Source organism: Syngnathus floridae, chromosome 4 (genome assembly GCF_059516105.1).
Source record: "Syngnathus floridae isolate MCC-2025c chromosome 4, RoL_Sflo_1.0, whole genome shotgun sequence".
Taxonomy (NCBI): Eukaryota; Metazoa; Chordata; class Actinopteri; order Syngnathiformes; family Syngnathidae; genus Syngnathus; species Syngnathus floridae.
The window spans coordinates 19,760,173-19,781,238 of NC_142416.1; the positions used below are offsets into that span (position 1 = coordinate 19,760,173).

Sequence of the window (21,066 nt, forward strand, 5' to 3'; positions counted from 1 at the left end):
CATATTTTAACAGACTCAAGACCCATCATTTAAAATCCTGTTATAACATTTAAAGTGTTTTATTCCTTTTCAGTTGTAATTGTATTTTTATTTATATTCTCTCTCAGTGTTCACAATAGCAATTGTTCTCGTTTGATTTTTGCAGTTTTTTAAACACGCTCTCTACAATACATTTTAGGCCTGTCTTGCAGCACCACCTTGTGGTCTTGATGCGGTAGTACACACACCCCTACGGCCACATGTTCATTTAAAATTAGAAATATAAATTATACCGTAGTTTTACTACCCATTGGCACCTCCACGCTTCCGTAACAAAAAACTAAATAAAAAAGATGCACACAGCAATAGATATGTATTTTTTAGGAATAATTTATTGCCAGTAGGAAAGCGTGAGCTGGTGGCAGTAATTCAATAAAAACCTTAATAAGACCGATGCGTTGCTCACGCACACACTCGCACATACATACACATACACGGGTGGTATCCATGACGACCAAAAATATCATCGGGTCCCGTTTCCATGATGGAAAAATAAAAGAGGTTCCAACGTCAACATGTACAAACAAACATTAAAACAAAAAAACATGAATAATGCAGTCGTTCACTGAAGACCCTTTTTTTTTCTTTTAACGACAAACTTTTTTCGTGAACGTTAGCACAGTAAGGCCGATCATGTCACACAGTTTCTTCAAAATAAAAGCACTGAAATATCTACAAAATCTACTTTGAAATCAAAACTGTACATAGACATTTACACTGAAAATCACCACTTGTAGAAAATGTTCTATCGATAGAAATTGTTGTGAACTTTTCTTTATTATTGTCGGGGAGGTTTTCTTTTTTGTTTCCATCTTCAACTGTTGAATCGGAAAGTCCATTTCCTGTGACTTGACTTTTTCTCCCTAACATGCTATGGATTGACTGACAGGTTAATACTGTTGAAATGTTTGCAAAACCTAAATTGAGAGAAAATAGCAGTTTTCCAGGAAAAACAATGGATGGTCACAAATACCGTAATTTCCGGACTATAAGCCGCTACTTTTTGCTCAAGTTTTGAACCTTGCGACTTGTCGTCCGGTGCGGCGTATCTATGGATTTTTCGAGATTTTTGTGATGACTTGATCACTTATACACTCTTAAAAAGGCTGTAGACCGCTGTTGTTGCTTTGCTGGGCGGAGGGATATGTGACACGGGCACTGGGGAGACAAATTGCGCGCTAATACAGAGAAACGTTTGGCAATCCTAAGTGGGTGACATAAGGTATACCAGGTTGGCAAGTATGCATCAGTCCCTTTGTGGACTCAGATCGTACCAGGTGTAAAAGCGGACCAAAAAAAATAAAAATAAGGAGGGCTCGTGGAGCTGCTTCAGGCACTTTTTGTGGGGATCCAGTGTCAGACTTCAGTGTGCTGCTGGGAGCCCAGCGGCGGGATGGACAGCCGCTCAAAATGGCTGTCGTCACCGCTCTCGTAGTCGCTGATCATGGCCTCGGACTCCTCGCAGCACGCCGACATGTCCGAGCAGGAGGCGGTGGACGCGTACAGCGACAGCGACATGTCGTCAAAGTCCCGACCTGGAGGGAAGCCGACGGTGGCCGTGGTGGAGGATGGCGGGGCGGCGTCGCCGTGGGGGCTCAAGTACTGACCGAGGCTGTACAGTTCCGGCAGGGCGGGACGGCGGCGGGTGCCCTCGGTGGCGCTGGACCGCAGCGTGTCGCCGTACTCGGGCGGTGGCGGCGGCGGCAGCTCGTCGCCGGACGGGAAGTCGTCGGGCGGCGGAGGGAAGTCGCTCTCGATGTCGTAGCCGCCCGGGTAGTAATCGGTGTCCATGGCGCTTGGGTCGCTATACAAGGTGGTGGGAGGTGATTCCACCAGCTCGTACTGCGGAAATTCCTTGATGCCCGGCAGCTGGACGCTCGGCATCCAGTCGGACGTGTCCCAGTGGTATCCTGGGTGGGGGAAAACACAAACGTTAAACATTCTCACGCTAACGTCTTGTTAACGTCGATAAAGCCATGCAACCAACACACCGCTTTTTTTTTAATAACACTCGACGACATCCCGAGTAAAACAAAATAACAAGGATTTGGACATCTGGTCACACACAAACAAACAAAAACAAGTTTGCCATAACTCCAGGCATTTCAAGTTGTTTTGAACTGAACCCAAAAAATAATTAGTTACCAAATAGAGTTCCTTAAAACGAAACTCACCAAACCATGCGTAGGGAACGCTAACAAAGTTACGCTTCAGCTTTCACACCAGCACACAAAAAGCAAAACAAGCTCTGATTGTTAGCGTCGGGTTAGTGGTTAGCTGCACCCAAACTCACGATAACACACAAACACCAAAGAAAAAGTCACCTCTTGTGTTCTTGAGCTCACGAGCCAAAAAAGACTCTTTAAAAAGTATCCATGAAAGAAGAGGAGGAGGAGGAGGAGAAAGAGAGAAAACACATTAAAAAGTGCCAAGGATGCTAACAACACAGCGGGACACGGGAGTTTTTGTGAAGGTGACAAAACACGTGGAGGGCCAATTTGACAGCGTTGCCATTTTACTTGTTAGCGAGCTAGCTAAAATAAAATGGTGACTGCTAGCCACACGACAACAACGACAAATGGAAAAATAGTACCTTCTCCTTCCACCGTGTCAAGCACAGAGTTGACAAAGTGGATGACAGTCACTATGGAGGCTTGCAAGAGGAGAGATGATGGAGCATTAGCATATATGCTAACAAAAAATGAGAACGATACACATGGAGGGAACATGGCGCTAATGCTAACACAGAACATTGGTGTGGATGACAACATGGACCATGACGGACTACGAGACGCTATTGCTACACACATATTTTGGAATGAAATCCCCCAAAGATTTAAACGGTCATCCCCAAAAAAGGCGAGGGGGTGTGGGGAAATGAGACACTAATGATCCGTGAATTCCATTTTATGGCTCATTTTCATTGTGGAGGATGAGCAATGACAACTCGGTCTGATGACACCAATACAAGACTTGTATCAAAAATCTGCTGCAATTGAGTGCCTGCATGATGCAAATATTGGGAGTCAATTTACATAATCTATAAAACGTGCAGAATTTTTTGATAGCTGTCTTGCATTGGATGGTAACGTGATGAGTGAATGGGAAGAGAGAACAATGAATACCATTGTGATACGTTCCTTGAGGTTTGCTTTAACAAAAAAAAGAAAAAGGGGGCATGCTTAAATGAAATAATCAGCGTGCAAGAATTTTTAAACATAACATGGTTGCCGTGCTTATGTCGACCACGTAAAAAAAAAAATGGTAGGGAACGACATCATGCTTCTGATTTTTTTTTTTTGTTTCATCCCAGAAGAACTTACAGGCCTTTCTTTTTTGTAATTCTAAAAGCGTGTTCTGGACCTGTGGACAGATTTGATCCATATGGGAGCTGTGCCCCGCAGCAAGAATAAAGAGAGAGTGAAAAAAAAAAAAAAAAACACATCAACAAAATGTGACTCGGGAAGCCACCACCATTGGGAGTCCAGAAAACAAGTTAGCGTAACAGATGAGAGAAAGATATCGAAAGAAAAATAAAAGTTTAGATTTGATGATGGCCGTTGAAAGTGTGGAGGAAGTGGCTTACCGTTGTCGTCGCACGACTCGGATTGGAAGGAGCTGAGCGACTGGACTTCCGACATGCTCCCCCTGGTGTTGAAAGGGTGACATGCGCTCTCCTCTACAGGCTTCTTGGTCACGCAGTCCAAGTCCACAACTTTGGCTGCAGGGTCGACATGCAAAGTGTCACATACAAATTGTAGCTTATTTCTAGGATAGGAATAGACATTTTTGAAATCTACAAAAAGGTTGTGTAATAAACTATAATTTATTCTTTGTATTATTAGTTTGGGCATTAATAAAAAAAATGCAATAATTTATTAATTAAAAGTATATTTTACAACAAAGTACAAATTAAATTAACATAGTAAAAGCAATACAAATAATTATAATATCTTTTTAAAAGTCACTAAATATTTTTTTTTGTTAAACAATTGCGCCTTCGCTCCAACTCACCGTCATAGTCGTAGTCCCAGCTTGGCTTCTGTATGGAGTCGCTGTCCGACACCGAGTTGGAAGGCGGCGGAGGCGGCAGATTGGGCGCCACGCTGCACACGGCCACCGTTTTGCGATGGCCGTGCGCGGCGTCCGGGTTGAAGGTGCTGAACTCGGGGTGCTCGGGGATGGCCGAGCCCTCGAAGGAGTTGCGGTCCAAGTTGTTGCGCGAGTCGCTGGGGATGCTGGGCGTGTACGAGATGGGCCGTACGGGCACCTGCGGCGGGATGTCCGAGTAGACGTTCTTGTTGAACTTGGCGTCAAAGTACGGCCTCTGGAGGAAAGAATGCGGCGCGCCGGATCCGCCTCGCTTGTCGTCGTCCTCCGTCTTGGACTTGGCGCGGCACGCCTTCTTGCGCAGGAGGACGAAGAAGAGCACCAGGATGAAGATGCTGGAGACAAAGATCACGATGCCCACCACCTCCTCCAGGCCGATGTTCCACGAGGTAGACACAAAGTCGTTGCGGACGTCGGCGGCCAGATCGCACGTTGGGCCGCCGAAGCCCAGAGAGCAGTTGCACTCGTACGAGCCGTACGTGTTGTGGCAGCGGCCGCCGTTGGAGCACGGGCTCCTCGAGCATTCGTCCACGTCGTTCAGGCACCTGCGGCGGAAAAAACATCAGATGCTTCGTCATGCTCTGAGTGGGGGAATATTTCTACAAAAAAAATTGACATGCTTCTTTTACATACCATTCTCCTTGGAAACCGGCTTCGCACTCGCACACCGGCCCGTCCAGACTGTCGATACACTTGCCGCTGTTTTTGCACGGGTTCTCCGTGCAAAACGAACCCATCTGGCACCTGTTGTCAAAAAAAAAAAAATCTGCAACACAGGCCAAAAGATATGATGGGCGGCATCCAGGTTGACCGCTTTTACCTTTGACCTGAGTACTGCGCCCTGCACTGGCAGTAGAAGTCGTCCCCACGGGGTACGCACGTGCCACCGTATAAGCACGGGTTGGAGGCGCAGGGGCTGACGGCCATCTCGCAGTGGGCGCCCATGAAAGCGGCGGGACACTTGCAGAAGTAGCCTGAGGAAGTCCAATAAGACAGCAATCAGCATGTTTCCTTTTGAGCGCTCCGCTCATTTCCCCTCGGGCGGAGCTCGTTCACTCACTCCATTTTTCACTGCTGCTTAGCTTGCGTTTTTTCTTTAATTAGCCTGATGGCTAAAGCGTCGGATGAGTCAAGCGGCTGGCGAAGGATTACGACCCCCCCCCCTTAAAATGTTGAGTGTGCATAACCAGCACATTAACCCAGCACACCCCCATTAGTATTACTGGATGTAGTTCTTGCCTGGTGGTCGTATTTTTCCATTTCCTGAATGTCTACTGGGTCCCAATGCTTACAATACATTCTGGCATGAGAGAGAACTTTGAAATAATGATTTTTTTTAACTTATTTAGATGTCCCAATACTTTTGCCGACATTGTGCCAAATATTATGGTGACTCCTGACTGTTTTTAAAGCGCATTGCTTGACTGCAGTATCAACGTTCTACCAACAGAGGGCACTATAGGCTGTGAAAGAGTGGAAATGCATGTTTGGGTGCCGTGCATGTCACTCAACATACCTCCATTTGGCCTGGGGTTGCACACGCCACCGTTGCCACAAGGATTGCTGGAGCAGCTCTCCGGCGGTGTGAGCACGCAACCGGCCGCCACGTCCTCGATGGCCTCCATGACGGCGTGCGCCCGCCGCGCCTTGGTGTTGAGGGGCAGCTCCTGGCCGTTGAGCGTCATGGCCTCCATGCAGCCACGGAAGCCGTTAGTCACGGGTAGGTTGCGTCCGTGGCGGGCGGCTGAGGCGGCGTGCTGGCGGACGTGGCCGCCAAAGTAGATGCTGTTGTCCAGGTTGAGGGTTCGCAGGTTTCCCGGCGCCGTTCCCGAGGCGGCGTGCACGCGATCCAGCACCAGCTTGGCGTAGTTGCCGTCCACCTCCAGGGAGACCGAGTGCCACTCGCCGTCGTTGACTACGGCGCTGTGGACCGACACCAAGCCGGGGCCGCTGCCGCAGTCGAATTTGTACTGCAAGCGACCGTTCAAAATCTGTCCAAAACAAAGAGGAGGTATTAAGGATTTTTCATTTCCTACTGGCCAAGTGTCCCAATACTTTTGCAGATATTACGTGTGGCATTGTGAAATGTTTCAAAGCTTTTTCTCGAATCAAACATTTTCCCTATGGAGTCTGGCCATTGCGGAATGTGTGGAAAAGTGCTCTGTGCTTGCCTCCCAGCCTGAAAATAACTCGGTTATTTTCTTTTCCCAAATTCCCATCGTTGCTCATGTGAACGGCCAACCATTTTGAGCTGCGGGTTGGCCGCTCACGTCTTCTCGTACCTTGCGACATGGAACCGCAGTACTACTAAAAGCCACAAACGTACCTCGAGGATGCTGGAGTCAGTGCCCCTGGCGAACATGACGGTGGCGTGTCCGGAGAAGGTGCGCAGGCGCAGGGACAGCTTCATCTGCTCCTTGTTGTCATTCTCCATCAGGTGGTACTTGACGTAGCCGCTGCCGCTGAATGTCAACGAGTGGCCGTCTGAGCGAACGACAGAGTAGGAGTTAGGTCTTAGGACTCAGATTGGGGATTCGTCCTTGGAGTGTTTTCTTACCGGAACATTTGTTTTTGTTCCCTGGAGGACACACACATGTGTACTTGGCGTCTGTGTGCACGTCGGCCACACAGTCCAAGCCCTCTGGACAAGGGCTGTGATCACACACGTTGTTCAGCACGGGACATTTGCCACCTGTTGGAGGATGTAAGGTGATGTCAGACATGTGGGCTGGACCATTTTCCATCCTGAGTGTGTGTGTGGTGTGGTGAGCGACCTTCACACTGGCAGGTGGCATGTCTGTGGTGTCTGGGCGTGACGAAGCTGAGGCGCGCCGTGCTGTAGGTAGACATGGACATGTCCAGCGAGACCACCTCGTCGCAGAAATGCAGCGGGCAGTCCATGCCCGAGCAAAGCTTCTGAGCCACCCGCACGATGCGCACCCCCGTCATCTCCTCGATGACGCTCGCCGACGAGTTCAGCTTGCGGAAGACCACCTGGAGGAGAACGTTAAAAGAACACAATGGGATTAAAAAATGGAATTTTTTGCGTGTAAAACTAGAAAGAAAATCTTGCCTGATCTCTTATCAAAAAAAAAAAAAAAATTAAATTTTCTTATAGATGTCCCTCTCACCTCCTGAGACTGGTAGGGGCTTCCAGATCTTTCCAGCGCCAGCAGGACATCGAGGTCTCCCTGCTCGGACGGCTGCAGGCTGACCAGCTGCACGTCGCTCCTCCTCACGCCAGCGATGTTCCTCAGCGCCCTCTGGAAATTGCGCCAGTAGTCTCCGATGAACTCCTCGGGGGTGATGCTGGCGAAGCGCACGGCGATAGAGTTGTCCAGCGCCTGGCGGGCCACCTGCCGCACGTGAACGTTGACGTCGGCGGCCGCGGTGAAGCGCCCGTCGGTCACCGTCACGTTGAGCGGGTAGTGGCCGGCGTCCAGCGGCCGCAGGGCGATCACTTTCCCGTCTGACGCCGACACGGAGAAGGATTGCGAGGACGCGGCGGAGGAAGGGGCCAGGCTGTACGTCAGCGTGTCGTAGACGTCCTGATCGGTGGCGTGGATCTTGCCCAGGACGCCGCCTGCGTACTCCTCGCCGGCCGTGGACACAAAAACGTCGAGCGGGAGGATGGCGGGCGGGTAAACGCTTTCCTCGATGATGCGGACGCTGATGTAGGCACTTGAGGAGAGCGCCGGTTTGCCGCTGTCAGACACCTGGAAGTCAAACGCGGCGTTCAGAAACAAAGTGAAGTGCTAATTTTGTTTATCAGAAGGAATTTGAGATTTGCAACCACTTGCAATCATAAGATCAACACTTTTAAGTCTTTTGAAAAATCGATTGACGATTTAAAGCCTTTTAGGACTTCTCGAGGATCAACAGGCACCCTGTAAAATATTTTCTCTACATCCTGCAGAGGGCACTGTTGGCATTCATGAGGCACTGGAGCGCACGAACACACACAGATGGTCAAACAGCACAGTTGGAAGGAAAATTGCTGACTCCACCGCAATGTCCGAAGAAACATCACACCTCCGTTTCATCATTCTATCTTCTCATTCTGTCCCTTAGCACACAACTCCGCCCACTCATGGCACTTGGAGACGCTGGCTTTTACCGTGGACCCTCACAACATGATCACAGATGGAAATGCAAAGCAAAAAAACTAGAAGAGGAGTCAACACAGAGTGAAGGCAAACGAGTCGGCGTATCTGACCTGTGCTTGAAGCAGGTAGTGTTCCTTCACGTTCTTGTTGAGCGGCCCCGACAAGAGCAGGGCGCCGTTCGGGTCGATGCGGAAAACGTCGCCTGTGTTGCCGCCGGCGATGGAGAAAATGAAGGGCGGCCCGTTGTGGGAGGCGTCCCGGTCGGACACCAGGAGCTGCAGCACGCTGCTGTCCTGAACTTGGTTCTCCTGTGGGACCGACAACAACAGATGAGAACAATCTTGACGTGGGAACAAAACAACAATTGCTTTTTAAAACAACCACATAGCAAATCACGTTGTCAAAAAACAGATTTTAAATATATTCATAGTACCTGGATAATGAGGCTGTAGTTAGCCTGAGAGAAGAGCGGCGGGTTGTCGTTGACGTCGGAGATGTCCACGTTGACCACGGCACTGGCGGACAGCGGCGGCGTGCCGTTGTCCACGACTAGCACCGTCAGCGTGTAGCCTGACGTCTGGAGGAAAAGTACACATCAAGAACAATCTAGAATGTAATAAGACTCTTCAAAAAGAATATTTACCTGCTCCCGGTCCAGCTGGCGGGCCACTTTGAGCTCGCCACGAATGGGGTCGATGATGAAAGGGCTGCCGCTGTTGCCGTCCACGATGGCGTAGCGCACGCGGTTGTACGACGGCCCGTCTGCGTCCTCGGCCACCACCTGAGGGTCTCACGAAAGAACACTGCTCAGAAAATAGAATTTCCAGTCAAATAATGTCGTGGTTTGTCTCTCACCGTCAAGACTGTCCTGCCCAGCTCGGCGTCCTCGCCGACGACAGCGGCGTAGACGCGCTGGCTGAAGACGGGCGCGTTGTCGTTGACGTCCGTCACGTTGATGTTGACGGTGGCCATGTCGCTGAGGGGCGGAGAGCCTCCGTCGGTGGCCTCCACCGTGATGTAGTACTCGTGAGACGTCTCGTAGTCCAGCGGCGCAATCACAAAGATGTCGCCTGAACAACGCAAAAAGATTACATCGGATTGACGTCCGCCTGTCAAAGACCGACATTCCAAAAATTCTTGTCATGGGAAGTATTATTTTTCCCGTTCCACAAACTCTTTTTTCAAATTATTCCCGTAAATTTGATCAATGTATTAATTTATCGATTATCTTATTTTGCAGCATCTCATTTTTCTAGGCACTGAAAGGATTCATTTCATCTTCAGCAAAAACTGATCTTGAAATACTTCCTGTTTTCACTCTTAAAATTTACATACAGTACAATGGTAGTGTGCCACCACCTAGAGGCTGACACTGGAATTACACCCAAAAGAACCAAGTATAACCAAAAAGAGTTTTGATTCGCAAAATAGCGGGACAGGCTTTTCCTGGGTTGGTCCCGTACCTGTGCTCGGGTCCACGCTGAACACCCCGTGCTCGTTTCCGCTGACGATGCTGTATCCAATCTCCCCGTTGGCATCCGCGTCCCGACTGGCGGCCTGTACCCTGAGCACTTGTCCGCCCACGGCCGCGTCCTCGGGTACGGCGGCCGCGTACTCGCGCCGCTCAAACACGGGCGGGTTGTCGTTGATGTCAAGCACGGAGACCAGAACGCGGCATGTCGCCCACAGGCGTGGCGAGCCCCGATCGGAGGCGCGGGCCTCCAGCTCGTACAGGGCCCGCGTCTCGCGGTCCAGCGGCCGCTCCAGGCTGATGATTCCGCTCACTTCGTCTATGGAGAACCAACCGTCGCCGGAGCCCAGCAGCGAGTAGACCACGTCGCCATTGAGCCCTGGAAGTATTTCAACAATTATCCCAAAATTGACCGATATTTCATCTCTGTATTTGTCTGATGAGCCGGCGGGAGGCGAATCGCTTACCGCTGTCGGCGTCGTCGGCTTGTAGCTTGGCCACGAAGGTTCCCGTCTCTGTGTTCTCGAAGACGGCGAAGGCGTACGGGTCGGCGGTGAACTCGGGAGCGTTGTCGTTGACGTCGCGCACGGCCACGTGCACGTCGGCCTCGCAGAAGCGCCCCCCGCCGTCCACCGCTCGCACTTTGAAGCGATGCTCGTCGCGCTCCTCGCGGTCCAGGGGCTTCAGCGTCTTCAGCTCGCCTGAAAGATGACACGGTGTAATTATGATTACACAATGGGAAGCTTTTTTTGCATATTTTCTAACATTAAATTTGACAGAAAAATATGTGGCTTCACGTAGCATTGCTTGAGTATTTTATATGGCCAATGAAAAAGCTTCCCTTGCCCGATCTGATTTATTACTATGGTAATTCACGCTGGAGGGAACAAGGTCAGCTAATGTATGCATGAATCCAGCAAAAAAAAAAAAGAGAAAGACATAATTATGTATTTTCCAGCACCATACCGTGCAAAAAGCATCCAAAGCATGTAATTAAGTCAGACGGCCACACAAAAAAAGGATAAAAAGGAACATTAGTGCCTCTTAAAGCAGATTTTGCCCATCTTGTATGCTATAATTTATACATTAACGGCACCTTTATAACGACCCCCTTGGGCGCTCAAGTTAAATGCAGGGGACATAATGCCTTAGAGCCAGAATGTGCTCTCATGGGGGAAGAAAAAAAAAAATACAGTAGCCTGATGGAGCGCGTGATGATTTAGGGACTCTTCCAGTCGGTATTATTTGCAGGCAACAAGTAGAACAGACATAAATTCAACCTAAGTGTGCAACTTGGGATTTTACTGCTGCCGTGGTTCTTGCCCTGAAGGGAAATAGTCTTGGATGGTTGCAAAAACAAAAAAAAAACATATGTAACTGGGCACTAGGGTGTTTTGCTGGCCCTTGGCTCCATCACAACTGGCAGTTAGTTAAAAAACGTGTAGATAACATAGGTAACATCATTTCATGCTGAAAAAAATGAAATCAAAACCGCCCAGCACCACAAATTGGGTAGCGCTGAGCTAACATTTAGCATTTTTTGGAAGGATCGCAAAAATAAGTGAAGAGATATAACTTCATTTATTTTGTTTACACTGGCTGTTTGACTTTTTGAGCATGTTGAACTCCGCTCAAAATTGGAACAGCGTCAACTCACCCGTCTCAGGGTCGATAAAGAAAAGTTCCGAGCCAGCTCCCTGGAGTTCGTAGGAGATTTGCGCGTTGGATCGGATATCGGCGTCGGTGGCTGAGACTTGCAGGATGAGTCTGCTGGCTGGCGAGTTCTCGGGAACGCTTTCACTGTACAGAAACTAAATGGGGAAGCCGAAGTCAAGACTCGGACTGGACCCCGACGTGATGGGATTCGCTGTTGAATCGCCGTTACCTTATCACACACGGGGCTGTTGTCGTTGGCGTCCAACACTTTGACCTCAACCACAGCTTTGGTTGTGAAGATGCCGTCGCTGGCCGTGACGTTGAGCAGATAATAGTCGGTGGTCTCGCGGTCCAGAGGCTTCCTGACCGACACCTTCCATTCGTTCTGCACGTGCTCGATGGCAAACTGTCCCAGAGGGTCTCCGGCTGTTGGATGAAAGAAAATACGAGTTACTTATGTACACATACAACTAACAGAAGAAGAAAAAAAATCGAACTGACCGGTAATGAAATAGTTGACTTGTCTGTTAATGTCCTCCGAGTCGTCGTCGGTGGTGCTGAGGATGGCGATGACGCCGCTGGGCAGAGGGTCGTCCTCGCTGACCGTGCCCTTGTAGACCTCGGCCGTGAAGCGGGGCGGGTTGTCGTTGACGTCGGCCACCGTCACCTCCACCCGCGTGCCCGTCGCGTGTTGGACTTTGTCGCCCTGATCGGTGGCGACGACGGCCACCGAGTACTCGCTGCGCTTTTCGCGGTCCAGCTCCTTGAGGGTGCTCAACCAGCCACTTTCGGCATTGATGGCGAAGAGCTCGGCGATGTCCTGGGAGTTGAGCTTGGCGTCCAGGCTGTACAGAACTAGGCCATTGGTACCTGAGTCCAGGTCGCTGGCTTTGACTTGAACCACCTGCGCTCCGCCTGGGAGGTTCTCCACCACCACGGCCTGGTAAGGGTCCGATTCAAAGACCGGCTGGTTGTCGTTGAGATCTTTCACTTGGATGTTGACGCTGACGGAAGTGGCGACGTCGTAGCCGTTGTGCTGAGCTTGTGCCCGCAAGGTGAGCTGGTACCATTTGGTGGTCTCGTGGTCCAGGCTCTTCTGGAGTTTCAGGGCGCCGGTGTCCCTGTCCACGACGAACACCTCGTTCTCGTTGCTCTCTGGAGTGTTCCCGTTGATGAGGCTGTACGCAAGCGGTTGTTCGCTTTCGGCCCGAATCGCGTCGATCTCCGTGCCGATGGGAAGGTCCTCGGCCACGGTGTAGCGGTACTGAGGCTCGGCGAACTTGGGGATGGGCGTCTCAGGCGCAACAATCTGGATGTAAACCTGCACCACTGAATGTTTCGGCGGGTTTCCGGTGTCTTTGGCCCGGACGAAAAACGAATAGAGCTCGCCCTCGAGACCAATCAGGCTTTCTTTGGTCACGATGACCCCGGACGTTGGGTGAATTTCAAAGTTCTCCGCCACGTTCTCCACGTCGGCCTCGATGGAGTACTCCACGTCGGCGTTGCTTCCCTCGTCGACGTCAGAGGCGGCGATCTTCACCACCGATGCGCCCCTCGGGGCGTCCGACGCGATGGTGACTTTGTACTCGGCCGCCCTGAACTGCGGCGCGTTGTCGTTGACGTCGGTGAGGACCACGTTGACGGTACAAAAGCCCACCTTACCGCCACCATCTCTGGCTTCCAAAGAGATGGGAATGACCTTCTCCACGCTGCTGTCGCGGTCCAGGCTCTCCAAGGTGAAGACGTCGCCGTTTTCGTTGACGGTGAATTTGTCCTTGGCGACGCTGTTGACGATGCGGTACGTGATTTGCCCGTAGATGCCTTCGTCGTCGTCCGTCGCTTTGGCCTCGGCTACCAAAGTGCCGGCGGGGGAGTTTTCCACCAACTCCACCGCGTATTCCGACCGAGTGAAGGCGGGGATGTGGAAGTTGGCGCCGATGACTGCGACGTCCACCGGGGCCGAGCTCCGATAAACGCCGTCCGACACGGACACGTTGAGGTGGTAGCGCGGCTGCATTTGCGGCCGGCGGTGGTTGGAAATGACGATGGCGCCGCTTTTCTTATCAATGGCGAACGTCTGGTCCTCGTTCCCCGAGACAATCGCAAACTCCAGCTTGTCCGCGTCGGAGCTATCGGCGTCCGAGGCTTGGACTTGGGTGACAAAGTGTCCGCGTGAGGCCAACTCGCTGACGGCCGCCTTGTAGGCCGGCTCGGCGAAAACGGGGGCGTTGTCGTTCAGGTCCGTGACGTCCACCGTCACCACCACGTCGCTGAAGAGGGCGGGGACTCCTCCGTCCGTGGCGCGGACTCTCAGTCGGTGTTGCGGGCTCTCCTCGTGATCCAGTACTCGCGCCGTGGAGATGAGTCCCGTGTCGCGATCGACAGCAAACAAATTTGAGCTTTTCCCCTTCTCCTCCACCAACTGGAAGAAGATTTCCTGATTGTGGTCCGTGTCGAAATCAGTGGCCTCGACTTGCAGAACAGACGTACCGATAGCCGACGCCTCCGAGATGGCGGCGTAGTAGGAATTCGACAGAAAGACGGGCGAGTTGTCATTGACGTCTTCCAGGATGATGTCCACGAATACATCCGAGTGCACACCGGTCAGCGAGTCGGTGGCCCTGACGTTCAATTTATAGGCTGGGTGCGTCTCAAAATCCAAAGGCTGAGCCACGTGAAGGACCCCCGTGTTGAAGTCAACGGAGAACTGCTTGAAGGGGTCCCCCTCGGAGATGGTATAAACAATACGAGGTCCCTCCGAGTCGCTGGCCTGGACGTGGAGAACGGGCGTGTGCACCTGGACATTCTCGGGGATTTCCACGGTGTAAAAGGCTTTCTCAAAAACGGGGACGGCTCGGTTCACCACGGTAATGGGAACTTCCGTTTCCGCCGACAATGGGGGATCGCCGCCGTCTGTCGCCACGACGACCACGACAAAGTCGGCGTTAAGCGATTCTTTCTCCAGCGTCTTCTTGATGGTGATTTCTCCCGTGGGCATGATGTCAAAGTGCTCCTGAGGCTCTTTGAGTTTGTAGTGTATTTGCGCATTGCGACCGTGGTCCTTGTCCACCGCTGTGACCTGTCGCACCACTTGTCCTTCCTCGGCGTCCATCTGCACCACGGCGGCGTAGGGGAGGTTGACAAAGACAGGCGCGTTGTCATTGGCGTCCTCCACCGTCACCGTCAAAACAACATGGGCGGCGTCTTCGGATGGCTCCTCCTTGGTCACCTCGACCACGACGTCAAACGTGTCCTGCTTCTCACGATCGAACGGGATCCCGGTGGTGGCGACCACCCCTGACGTCCTTCCGATTTCAAAACGTTTGTCGGGATTTAGGATTTTGTAGAAGAGAGGCTCGTTGACTTGGTTACCGACAGCGGCGATGACTTCCAACGTTCTCTTCTCCGACAAGTTCTCTGGGACCGAAGCTCTGTAGGACTCTCTGGTGAACTTCACCTTGCTCTCTTTGTTCTCCTTCAAGTGGATCTTGACGGCGGCGACGTTGGCAAATCTCCCGTCCGAAACCCTGACCTTGAGCTCGTAGCGGCTCCTCAGCTGGGTGACATTCTGGATGGAGATCACGCCGGTGTTTGCGTCTACTCTGAACTTGTCGCCGATGTTGCCTTCGGAAATGGAAAACAGAAGTTTGGCATTGGGTCCCGAGTCCAAGTCGGTGGCGTTGACTCGGACCACTTCCACGCCTCTGTAAGTCGGCACCACCACGGTGGCCTCGTAGACGTCCCGGCTGAAAAGCGGCGGGCAGTCGTTGACGTCGATGACCTCGATGGTCACGTTGGCCGCCGTCTCTGCGAAGAGCCGCGGTACGCCCAGATCGTGGACCTGCACCGTGAAGCGATAAAGGCTCCTCTGCTCGCGATCCAAAGCGGTTGTGATCCTGACGGCGCCGGTGCTGGAGTCAACGGCAAAGTAATTGAGGGCGAAGGGTTCCACGATCTGATAGACCAACATGGCGTTGCGGTCGCTGTCGGCGTCCGAGGCACGGATGACGAAGGGAGCGTTTTCTCGAGTGAGAACCACGCTGTTGACGGCAGCAGACTCGCTGACCACGCCTTGGAACTCGGGCTGGAGGAAACGGGGGGCGTTGTCGTTCTCGTCCTTCAGATGAATCACCAGAGTGGTATTGCTGGCGAGTCCGGCCATGTTGGTGCCCTGGACCAGCAGCTTGTACTGCGGGGTCACCTCGTAGTCCAGCTCTTTCTGCGTGACCACCACGCCCGAATTAGGGTTGATGTCAAAGGCGTTGTCCGTGTTGCCGCTTTTGATTTGGTAGAAAACCGACGACTGGCTGACGGCTTCCAGCGAGCTCACGAAGCTCCCCGGAGCGGCCGCCTCGCTGATGTCGGCGGAGAAGGCCTTCTCGGAGAACCTGGGGGCAGCGTTGTCCGAGACGGTCACGGCGATGTGGACGACGGCGGTGGTGGACAGCGCCGTGGCACCGCCGTCGGTTGCCTTGACGGTCAGCTCGAAGCGGGTCTTGCCACTTCGACTGAGTTCTTTGGCCACTGTGATCGTGCCCAAGACGGGATCCACGGCAAAGGAATTTGCCACATTTCCTGCAGAGACAAATGAGATGATTTGATTTGCCATAGTGAGGTATTGATTGAATGGAGCAAAACGGTCATAAAGCATCAAAAGTCATGTGGGTTCAAACAAAAGCCACGTGATTAAAAAAGCTCATTAGAGCAGAAAAGTATGCGGGCAATTCCGGGGGTCGACCACATGGCTGACATATTTGGAAACTCCAGACAAAGCCGCTGACGTGTTCCTGAAGATTCCAACAAACATCCAGTAGGCTGACTCATGACTTCATTTGTGGTACATTACAATGAAAGCTTTCATTTAGTCCAAATGCCTCAAGTCCAACATTTTTTTTTTCACCATAATTTGGGTGAAAAGCCTTCGCTGAAGTTTAAAAGTCAGCATATTAGCGTAACTGCCTTGACCTCATTTTAGCTGGAATTAATCTATTAGCTCAGCTCTGTGTTGGAAAATGTCTTTTTAGCTTAGTTTCTCTTTTTCCAGGTTGCTATTATGCTCTAATTGCTAAATGCTAATGTGCTTTTTTCTTCTGATTTCCGGGACCCTACCTGACTCGATGCTGTAGACGACCTCGGCGTTGTGACCTTTGTCTTTATCCAGAGCCGTGACCTGCAGCACTGCCGAGCCGACGGCGGCGGACTCGAACACGCGGCCCGAGTAGGGCGTGCCGACAAACCACGGCGCGTTGTCATTGGCGTCTTCCACGTTGACCACCACACGCACCAGGTTGCGTTTCACCGGGATGTCCTGGTCGCGTACCTGCGAAGGAACATCGAATAATACAAATGAATGAAGTCATTCGGATAACAAGGATGGTGCAAAACTTATAAACCGGCATCACGCGCACTCACCATCACTGTGAGGACGTGGCTGCGCATGGTCTCGTGATCCAGAGGTTCGGCGGTGTACAGCGTGCCCGTGCCCGGATCCAACTTGAACTTCTTCAAGCTGAAGGGGTCGGTGCTGCTCAGCAGGGTAAAGGTCAACTTGTTCTTTTCGTCCTGGTCCGTGGCGTCCACGCGGAGCACTTCGCTTCCCACCGGCACGTCCTCGGGCACGCTGACTTCGTACTTGGCGCGGGAGAACTCGGGCCGGTGGTTGTTGGTATCGATGACGCGGATGAGCACCTGTTGGCGAAGACCGAGTTTTCGTCATTAGCGATCCCTCGATAACGGTCGCGTGACGTTTTGGTTTTTATTTCAAATATCAACCTCATCTTGGTGTTACCATTTTACCATGTCAAAATGATGAACTGGGAAATGTTTTAAATGTGCATGGAACAAAAATGTGACGGCGATGATGCATTGGAATAGATGAAAGTCCTTCCGCAAAGTCAAATCTGTGCCCCAAATGTCCATACATGTTCCTCTCTGCCTTTGATCAGCAGAAAAAAAAAAAAAGGAAAAAAACCCCAGTGCCGCTTTTGTGTACTCCAAACATCATCCACCAAGCTGCAAAATTCCACCGGGAGAGTGTTTTATCAACACCAGCCACTCGTCTGCTGGACTTCCGACAGAGGATTACGGAGAGCTGCTGGAATGCCATCTCCGCTTCACAGCGAACGTCGCCAAACATGGGGAACAAAAGGATCAGGCCCGATTAGACACCTGCATACCAGACACCAGGGGGTGATATCCCTTAAGGAGGTGAAAATAAATAAGACAAAGCTGTGCAGCTCCACTCTTGAGGGTCGTAACGCTGTTTGCTGAGCTCTACGACACACACGGCCGGAACCTGAGAGGAGCGATAGCCCGTCGCCATGCTGGCAATGCGGCTCACCGGGCTCGCTCGTGTTGAAGGTCGCTACCGCTAATCACAGGCTGCCGTGGAATACCGAAGCTGGCGAGTCATCAAACTTCACCGGCACGATCAAGCTCCGCCGACACGCGATGTAGAATATTCAAATCCCTGGCAATTCCGTCTCGCCCATCTGTCGAGTATATGTGATCCAAATCTGATTGCAACCGGACCAAATCTCAGAATTAAATCTTTCAATGATACTAAAATGTGCTTCCTTGGAATCATGAGACGTTTTTGTCCTGATTCATTCGCCACACAAATGTCATGTTGCCGAGTAAATCTGGCGTTCACAGCGAAATTATATCTAAAACTGAATGGAGCTACCAAGCCAACGTTTGAACCAAAATGGCAGAATCTTTTTAATTCATATTAGACACATCCGCCAAATGTCATGTTGCCGAGTGAATCAGGCTAGAGAGCTGGATTTTCAAGAAACCTCTGGACGATGGGCTAGCGAGCCGCTACCTTTCACATCACACTCTTGCCCAGAAGTGGCACTCAGGAATGGGGGCCTCTGTTGCATGCTTGCGCCCTTAAGCAGCCATTCCAGGCATGTCTTCTCATGTCATGCCAGACATCAGAAAGCAGCAGATCCCTGATGTCTCACAACACACACAAACAAACACACACATGCTTCAAGTGACCCAATTACCATTTTGTTGGAATATCTTACCATCACCATATGGAATCATCACTCAATGCAAACCAGACGTCATCGACACGGGGACAAGTGATCACAAAACGGCAAACAACATTGCAAATGCTAAGGTTGTGCGTGTGCGTGATTGTGTGTGCATAGCTTCCTCCAGGGAACGCTGTGCAGAGGCGTGACTGTGACTGTTTGTGTACACATGACATATGGACGGGTTGGGAAGGGGGAAAAAAAACAAGCTGTGAGGGTGAAATGACAGAAATGGACGCGGGGAATAAAAGGTCGAATTTAGAAAACATATGCTTGTGAGCGAAAGGTGCAAAGACAAAATGGCTGAGAAGAACAACGCTGCCAGGAATGGCAAGTGTTAGCATGTTAGCGTTTGTTTTCATTCAAAATGGCATTACGGCAAATCTTTATTGAACGGTTTTATTCATCACTCTCACTTTGGTACTTATTTATCTGCTTTAATTATTTCTGTATATTGCTACATGCTAGTTAGAACATCAACTGCTATCATGCTAGCATCATTTGTAACATCCTCTGTGCTACTAAACTCGTCAATTCATTTTTATCACACCAACTGTATATCAGCAAGCTAGAATGTTGTTAAATAAGATATTTTACACCCAAAATCATTATCAGTCTCTCGGAACTTTGTGTACCATTCTCGCCTTATGTTAGCATGTCAAGTGTTAGCATTTGCTCAATCCTCGGGTCCTTCCGACTTGAAACATGACAAAGGACTCTTAGGAAGGAAGATGGATTGAATGTGATGAAGTAACCTTTTGTGCAGAATTAGGAAGGGGCGGGGGTGTTTTGTGCCGATCTCCCCCCAACTGGGACTGGCTTTGGAAAGACCGGGCCCCCCTGCCAGGTGGCAGGTTGCGGGCACTGGCAACGGGCACGCACACATGTTACCAAAACAGGATTAACGCCATACTGCATACACTGCGTCCTCTCTTCCTGCCATGTCATGAAAAGAGCCCGGTATATACGTGTAAGCATGTTATTAAAAGAAAAAAGTGAAGAAAAGCCAGTGTAAATAGGCCAACGTAGCGTGTCAGGCGTAGCTTCCACATGACTTTGATTGAAGACAAGATAATGGAGCAGAACTTTCACGAGGTCGCCTTCGCCATGCGTGTGATCGCCCACCCAGTCTAATTTGGAGACAAACTCGGCAAGACTGAATGAAAGGCAAACAAAACTTATATGTTGTCTCCGGAGAATCGAGTTTGCAGCGACAACTCGTGATTTGGGGCTTGCGTGTTCCCACACACATCTATTGAGGTCAGCCCGTCTAGTCGTCCCTTGGTCATTCACATTTCACAAATTGACGTGTAATTTTTGATCTGAATTTCAAACGATGCTAATTAACGCAGGCCAATTTGATCTATTTAGGAAAATGTCAAATTTGCTCTTTCATTTCATTACCATGATTCATTCCGCAAAATGACAAGAATGTAAGTTTGATATTCAATTCTGCCTGTAAAGAAACTTTTGTAAAACAGGCAAATTTGTGACAAAAATCGGTTCACCTTTGAGTGCAATTCATTGATGTACGAGTTGATGTTTGTTGCTTGTAAAAAAAGAAGTGCTGCACTAAATGAAAGGACGCGCTGCGGAGGAGCGAGGGCGGCTCGGCTCGGCTTCAACCGAGAAGAAGCGTGATGATGAAAGGCCGCATTCATAGCCAGCGACAACAAACGGATTCTTTCGCAACCAAGGACAAAGGGTGGCAACGGCGGAGCGTGGAAGACCGCACAAAACTAGCATGTCGCTACATCGCTAAATCTCACAGACAAAGCGTGACCGTGAGAACGGCATCGCAAGAAAAACGCAGACACTTTTCTCCAAGCGTGAAGATGCACATTTGCATATTCATTTACAGTTACAAATTTCAAGCAAACGACTCCCGATGTCGCTTTTTCTTGGAAATAAAAGAAGCGCCGCTTATGATAAGAATTTAAGTCGGGTTTCTGTCATTCTCTTCTTGGAAATATAAATTGTTAAGCACAGATTTAGTAATGATTAAAAATCCTTCGTTGTGCACTTACAAGATCATTATTACATTCCCGTAAAAATAGACTCATTCATAATTTTAAAAAAAACTTGACTTATATGCGAATTGGCTAAAATATTGCTCAAAATGACTTTTATGATGGTGAAATTACAACTGCAGGAACGGATGAATTTCATTGACATTATTCCTCAAATTTCAGGAAAGGATTTATTTTTTTAATTGCCGCAGTATGCTAATTAGCATCGTTAAAACACGTCAGCCTTCATTAGCGCTCATAGTCTCATTTCACAGAATGGATTTGCACAACAATCAAATGACAAGTGATTAACCACTGCAGGCAAAATTTGTTATCTACAAACTAGACAAAGCTAATTACCTATGCGCGAACAAATCTAATTACCCGAGCTGACCGAATATGGCGGTCAAGTCAAAAGAGATTTTCCATCGGTTTCCTTACCTGTGTGCTAACCGTCCTGTTCCCGTCCGTGGCTTCCACCGTCAGGTTGTAGTTGGACTTCTGCTCAGCATCCAGCGGCCTGGCCACAATAATGGTGCCGCTGGCCTTGCCCACGTCAAAGCGGCTGTCGTAGTTTCCGCCTGGGAGAAAGAGGACCATCAAATAAAAGATGTAGTTTGTATGCTCACAAC

At 50.3% G+C, this 21,066-nt stretch overlaps 1 protein-coding gene across 2 annotated transcripts in view; it reads right to left on the reverse strand.

Moving 5' to 3' along the window:
- Positions 1 to 351: 351 nt before the first annotated feature.
- The window catches only part of fat1a (FAT atypical cadherin 1a), a 103,856-nt gene continuing 83,141 nt past the window's right edge, over positions 352 to 21,066 (reverse strand). For both annotated transcript variants that reach the window (XM_088372395.1, XM_088372394.1), the window contains 24 exons: positions 20,876 to 21,015; positions 16,795 to 17,070; positions 16,492 to 16,702; positions 11,884 to 15,957; positions 11,612 to 11,808; positions 11,384 to 11,537; positions 10,194 to 10,427; positions 9,719 to 10,105; positions 9,111 to 9,325; positions 8,899 to 9,036; positions 8,689 to 8,832; positions 8,366 to 8,563; positions 7,281 to 7,865; positions 6,924 to 7,143; positions 6,707 to 6,841; positions 6,476 to 6,633; positions 5,666 to 6,140; positions 4,970 to 5,123; positions 4,783 to 4,893; positions 4,054 to 4,694; positions 3,626 to 3,760; positions 2,633 to 2,692; positions 2,364 to 2,399; positions 352 to 1,949 (listed from right to left, as the gene is read on the reverse strand). In XM_088372395.1, the coding sequence (XP_088228521.1) occupies positions 1,396 to 1,949; positions 2,364 to 2,399; positions 2,633 to 2,692; positions 3,626 to 3,760; positions 4,054 to 4,694; positions 4,783 to 4,893; positions 4,970 to 5,123; positions 5,666 to 6,140; positions 6,476 to 6,633; positions 6,707 to 6,841; positions 6,924 to 7,143; positions 7,281 to 7,865; positions 8,366 to 8,563; positions 8,689 to 8,832; positions 8,899 to 9,036; positions 9,111 to 9,325; positions 9,719 to 10,105; positions 10,194 to 10,427; positions 11,384 to 11,537; positions 11,612 to 11,808; positions 11,884 to 15,957; positions 16,492 to 16,702; positions 16,795 to 17,070; positions 20,876 to 21,015 (9,632 nt within the window). In that variant the 3' untranslated portion in view covers positions 352 to 1,395. The remainder of the gene's footprint in view (positions 1,950 to 2,363; positions 2,400 to 2,632; positions 2,693 to 3,625; positions 3,761 to 4,053; positions 4,695 to 4,782; positions 4,894 to 4,969; positions 5,124 to 5,665; positions 6,141 to 6,475; positions 6,634 to 6,706; positions 6,842 to 6,923; positions 7,144 to 7,280; positions 7,866 to 8,365; positions 8,564 to 8,688; positions 8,833 to 8,898; positions 9,037 to 9,110; positions 9,326 to 9,718; positions 10,106 to 10,193; positions 10,428 to 11,383; positions 11,538 to 11,611; positions 11,809 to 11,883; positions 15,958 to 16,491; positions 16,703 to 16,794; positions 17,071 to 20,875; positions 21,016 to 21,066) is intronic.